The sequence below is a fragment of the Lathyrus oleraceus genome, chromosome 3 (assembly GCF_024323335.1).
Source record: "Lathyrus oleraceus cultivar Zhongwan6 chromosome 3, CAAS_Psat_ZW6_1.0, whole genome shotgun sequence".
Lineage (NCBI taxonomy): Eukaryota > Viridiplantae > Streptophyta > Magnoliopsida > Fabales > Fabaceae > Lathyrus > Lathyrus oleraceus.
Genome location: NC_066581.1, coordinates 338,971,248 through 338,977,376, shown reverse-complemented (window position 1 = coordinate 338,977,376; position 6,129 = coordinate 338,971,248). Strand labels below are relative to the sequence as shown.

At 33.0% G+C, this 6,129-nt stretch overlaps 1 protein-coding gene across 1 annotated transcript; it reads left to right on the top strand.

Moving 5' to 3' along the window:
- Positions 1–1,110: 1,110 nt before the first annotated feature.
- Positions 1,111–5,404, top strand: LOC127127527 (uncharacterized). The gene is made up of 7 exons (XM_051056730.1): positions 1,111–1,542; positions 3,005–3,190; positions 3,280–3,426; positions 3,656–3,757; positions 3,864–3,934; positions 4,057–4,124; positions 4,760–5,404. The coding sequence occupies exons 1-7, from the start codon at positions 1,381–1,383 to the stop codon at positions 4,996–4,998; spliced, it is 975 nt and encodes a 324-aa protein (XP_050912687.1). The 5' UTR covers positions 1,111–1,380; the 3' UTR covers positions 4,999–5,404.
- The last annotated feature ends 725 nt before the right edge of the window (positions 5,405–6,129 follow it).

Genomic DNA, 6,129 nt, shown 5'->3' with positions numbered 1-6,129 from the left:
TAGGAGAATAAAAACGGGAGCCTGAAGGCGGAAGTGTTACTCAAGTGAAAAGACAAATAAACTTCCGAGCTTAACTTCACGGGATTATCAACAACTACATTGAGTAAGAGTATCTAAAATCTCTTTGTTAAGGGTTATATGTAATTATTAAATATGTCACGACGTTTTATGTAATTCTTCTCAAACTTTAATATTAATGACTATTTAATCTTAATGCATGTTTAAGATTTAGTATATAAAACTTCTTTTCATGGTGTGACCCGACATCGAAAGGTGTTTGTCACTATTAGATCCAAGATAACCATCTATTGTATACTAATGTCTACATACAACATTAGGTTAAATATCCACATATACTATAGTAGAATTGGTGTGAAGCTTTGTTGCTTTATAACGGTTGGAACGCAATCTTTATGTTGGTTAATAGACCGTTATGTCACCTATTGGGTAATACACTGATCTCATAGCATTGAGACCGATAGGACATAAGAGAATAACATGTGGTAATATTAATATCCGAGTAGAGGAGCATATTACTAACCTATGGATGTGCAGATAAATAGGTAATAACAAAATTTACCCATAACAAGTTTTCTTACTGTTAACACCGAAATCTCCATTTTACTTTCTATCATTTATTTTATGTCACCCACTTTCGCACATCACAACAAATATAAAATCCTAATCTACTAAAGATTTTAAAAACTGTTAAACGGTCTTTGAAACAACTAGTCTCTATGAATAAGATAATTATAAAACTTATTTTAGTTGCTAAGCGAAGACATATATTGTTGAACTTTGGGGTGTAATTGAAGGATTAAGATTAACAAAAGAGTTTGGAGACGTAAGTTTGTCATATTTATCATGAGTCGAATACTTATGTAGATGCACTTGCCAACCTGATATATAATTTAGTCCTAATTTAATGTTTTATGAGCTACTCAAATTTATTTATTTTCTTTACGTGATTATATTAGAGTCTTTACTCATAATTAGATTGATATGGATTTTTTCTTTTGAGCACTTTAAAAATAAAAAATAAAAAATTGAAAATAAAAACAAATTGCATCTTATATTCGTAACCATTACGACACGCGAAAATACTGTAGGCAAAATTAGCGGAAGGACACAAAGACCACATCATGTGGTCCAATTCCGAAAAACCCTAATTCAAATTTTCGCTCTTTCCGTTCATATTATAAACCCTAAATCAACCTCTTTTACTTTTATTACTCTTTTTTCCCTTTTACCTTCACTTTCATCACACCTTCGTCGGAAACCCACTCAACGTTTCCGAGTATACACTCCGTTCGAGTAATCTAAGAAAAGAAGAATATTTATTTATTTATTTAATTAGTTTAATTAAATTTTGCGGTGATAATGGAAGCGCGAGTAGGGACGGTGGTTGAAGGAGGACAAAGAGTTCTGAATAATCAACAATCGCAAATTGGAACGGTGTCTCAGCTTTTGGCTGGTGGGGTGGCTGGTGCTTTTGGAAAAACCTGCACTGCTCCTCTCTCTCGACTCACCATTCTTTTTCAGGTAAATTTAAGGTTACGATTCATGTTTTGAGGGTAAAAGCTTTAAATTTAAGTTTTGAAAAATCATGCCTTGAGGAAAAATTATAAGTCTCAGGTTCAAGTAATGTGGTAGTTTGGAGGTAAAATTATTCTACTCAAGAAAGGTGAGATATGTCTGAATCCAAACATTCCGTGAACAATAAGAATGAGAAGTTGAGTAGTTCTTAAGAGGCCGAGTTCAATGATTGATAATGATAGTATAGATTATCAGGAAGGGCTTTTTTTTTAACAGGGTGGTTTAATGTGTTGAAACTTCCTTTTCTATTTTCTATTTTTGACCTAGAGAGAAGACGCATAGATTTTATGGTAAGGATGGTATATCATATGTAGAGAAGGCAAACAACTAGAAAACAAGTTTTTTTTATTTTTAAATTTTTTAAAATCTTGGTATCTAGAAAATCTAGAAAAGAAGTTTTTTATTTTATTTTATATTAAATCTTGATAACCAGCCATGCGACGGACTTATCCAAGGGGACCAATCCCACCATACACTTGTGGGGGTCCCGTTTAAAGCCAGAGCTCTCTGCAGGGACATGGCGCAATACAAGAATTGTTTGCACCTAGCAGGATTCGAATGCGAGACCTTGAGAAGAGCACATTCTCTGGACCTAAGCTTCCACCACTAGGCCAACCCTAAGGTTAAACATGTAAAATCACAAAATTTGGTCCCAATGGGGTTTGAACCCAAGCATTCCCTATGGCACGCAATATAAGAGAAGTTATTAAACCCAAGCATTCCCTATGGCATGCAATATAAGACTAGTTATTTAGAAACATCTTGAGATTAACGATTTTGATAGAAGCGTGGTCTTCGATAGAACATTATGGCGAAAATTGATCCATGTAGCTGACCCCACTTAGTGGTATAAGGCTTGATTGTTGTTGTTGTATGCTAGCAATACACTCTTTCTAACCCACATTTGTTTATTTGTTGATTTTCATACTGGTACTGTTAAATTTAGGCAGAGAGCCAGAGACCTATATGAAGTTTAATCAATAGCTGAGTGTTTGTTGGAAAGACAGTTAAAGAGTGTCTTGCTAGAACTTATCTTTTTCGTACAATGGTGATGTTGAAATTTGAATTATTCTCTTATTCAAACTAACCAAGACCCTGTATTACTGGACTAGCAAAATGCTTTATTTGAAGGCAAGAGTGATTCAATATTTAGCCTATTATTTCTCTAGCTTGATTGTTTTGTTGGAATTGAAAAATTGAAGAGATTGTCTGCTGCTAATCATGATTGCATATAATAACTTCCGTTCTGTATGTTCAATGACATTTAATAATACTAAATTTTTTAATGTATGTTGATTGTTTAATTAGGAAGATTTGAGTATGTATCCATCATAAAACCTTGTTGATTCTGATGCATTTTGCTTGACGGGTGTTTATATGAATAATTTATGTGTCTTAATTTTATCAGGTGCAAGGTATGCATTTTGATGTTGGCCATGTCGCAGCACTAAGTAGACCTAGCCTTTTGTATGAGGCTCAACGGATTGTCAACGAAGAAGGATTTAGAGCATTTTGGAAAGGCAATTTGGTGACTATAGCTCACCGCCTCCCTTATTCTGCAGTCAATTTCTATACCTATGAATGCTACAAGAATGTAAGCTCTGGTGCTCTATCCATATGTGTAGTTCAGAATTTTTTGCATATTGTTTGAATCATCTTATCATCATTTTGTTTTCTTTTCAGCTATTACATTCTGTTCTGGGGGAGAATCATAGAGCAAAGGCCAGTAGTGATGTCTTTGTGCACTTTGTCAGCGGTGGTATGTCAGGCATGACAGCTGCTTCGGCTTTATATCCATTGGATTTAGTTAGAACAAGACTTGCCGCACAGGTAATTGTGGCTTTTTGTTGAACTTTTTCACAGTATCTTTAAACCTTCAGTTGTTTGTAATAACTGATGTCTTAGCTATATTTTAAGTAGCACTTATCCAATTCAGTTGTTTGTAATAACTGATGTCTTAGCTATACTTTAAGTAGCACTTATCCAATTTGTACCAACTCTTCTGTTTGAGTTTATTTTTACCGAGAGTTGAGACTGTTATGCTTTGTTTTCATTGCAGAGAAATGTCATATACTACAAGGGAATCTCACATGCTTTTAGTACCATCTGTAGAGAAGAAGGATTCTTTGGAATGTACAAGGGACTTGGTGCAACGTTGTTGGTATGTTCATGTTGCATATATACCTCCTCTGTTTTGTTACTTTATACTAATATTGATCCCTGCTTTATCTTACAACTGTCATTACTACTTATTTTGTATGGTACAGGGTGTCGGGCCTAGCATAGCTCTAAGTTTTTCTGTTTACGAGAGCTTGCGTTCTTCTTGGAAGTCTCAAAGGTGAATATCTGTACTTGCAATGAATTGAGGCGCTCTTTATGCTAAAGGATACTTCCTCTTGCTCAGTACATATATGGTTTTGTCAATATTTATCATCTAAATATTTATTTTTTGAAATTTAGGCCAGATGATTCTACTGCCATGGTCAGTCTTGCTTGTGGAAGTCTTTCAGGCATTGTATCTTCAACAGGTTGGTGCTTATGGGCTGTTGCTACCTCTAATTTCTCAAAAATGTTTGTTTAGCTTGTAATAAAGTTGCTTATGTACAGTAAAATAATAATTGCATGTGATTGTTGAATACTAGTTTTGTGCTGGTGGAATTTTTCTGTTTGGTGACTTGACGCAGTGCGATTTATCATGTAAGCTAATTTTGTTGCATATTGCACATGTGCGATTACGAAACCCTTAGAAAAACAAGGATGAATCCAAATATGGCTGTTACATGAAAACTAGCCGCCTAGAAAAAACCAGGCGTGTAAATCAGGATTGCATAAACAAAATCAATTAGTAGACTAAAAAATTCAATAAGTTTTGTTAAAAATTGCCTGTGGTTGGTGTAAACACAGGCAATGCGGTTTGAAGTTGTGCATACATGGTGAGTTAATCTGACTTTCTTGCATGATACACACTTCCTCACTTGAAACATATTATGCTTTAAAACTGTTATGAATCTGGTAGTGTAAGAACTCATTGTAAATATTGATTATCTTTTCCAGAGAACTTGTAGGATAGAATCTAGAAAAATATATCAAATAGCAATTTCCACATTTCAATGACTTATTCTTACTTAACATTGTGTGATTAACTGTCTCTTGCAACTTGCAGCAACATTTCCATTGGATCTAGTAAGGCGAAGGATGCAGTTGGAAGGGGTTGGTGGTCGACCTCGTGTCTATAATACCAGTTTGTTCCGGACATTTGGTCACATATTTCGGAATGAAGGTATACGTGGTTTGTATAGAGGCATTTTGCCTGAATATTACAAGGTTGTTCCCGGTGTTGGCATTGTCTTTATGACTTATGAGACATTGAAGACCCTTCTTTCAAGCTATCAAGATCGTTAGCACACAGCATTTTCCATTATATATGACACTAATAATTTTAGTTATATACTTGGTAGAAAATTTTGTCTCTGGATAGAACATTATGGTAGAAGTTAATCCATGTAGCAAATCCCATTTTGGGATAAGGCTTAGTTAGCAAATCCCATTTTGGGATAAGGCTTAGTTATTGTCCTTCTCCTTGTAGGAAATTTTGTGGTGTTGGGTTTCACACTTTGTAGTCACAGACACGTTTTTGTCTGTGTATAGAGGTAGTTTTAGCTGAGTAAGATCAATTGTACCAAAGCAAAGCTTTAGGTTTAAATGGCGAAATAGTTTAACTTTATTTTTTGTAACATGCCACGTTTACGAGTTATTCAAGACAAAATTAAGTAGATGCATTTTATAACAACATGAGCAATTGAATTTTGATTATTTTGTAATGAAGTAGCCCGTTTATGTTGTCAGTTCTAGCTGAATCATCATATTTGGAGGATATGAATTATAATTCCACTACGTATTTGTTAAAAGTAGAGTGGGTTACATGAATAACTGACTTCATTAAATTTTGTTAACAAATAACTTTTTGATCTTAGAATGTGAGATGTTATCAGAATAGTCTCTTTAACTAAATGCATTAGAGTTGTAAATGTAAATATATTGGCATTTTTACCAATTGTTTGGCTTAATTGAAACTTTGATTTTTTTTTTAAAATTTATTTTTTAGTTTTGGTTTTTTCATTTTAAAAATCAGTTTATTGGTTTTTTTGTTGAGATTTTAATTGTTTATCTCATTTGAATGTCATTTTTATAGGATCGTGGTTGCGTTGATAATTGATAATGTGGAATGACTTAAGGAACAAAAATGAAATTTTAATTGATTTATAATTAATTTTTTTCTAATGATAATAATAATTATATTTATAAATAAAAAAAGTTAATTCAATTACATGAAAATATTAAATTTTATTTTTAATGAAATAATTTTTTAAGTATATTTTCATATTTTGAAAAATTAAATATTTATATAAATTTAAAAATAATGGTGAATGGGGTTTGAAATCCCAATTCATCTTAAGAAAAAAAGAATTTTTTAATGCATTCTATGTGTTTACTTACGCATCATGCGAAAATACTAAAATGTTATTTAAATTT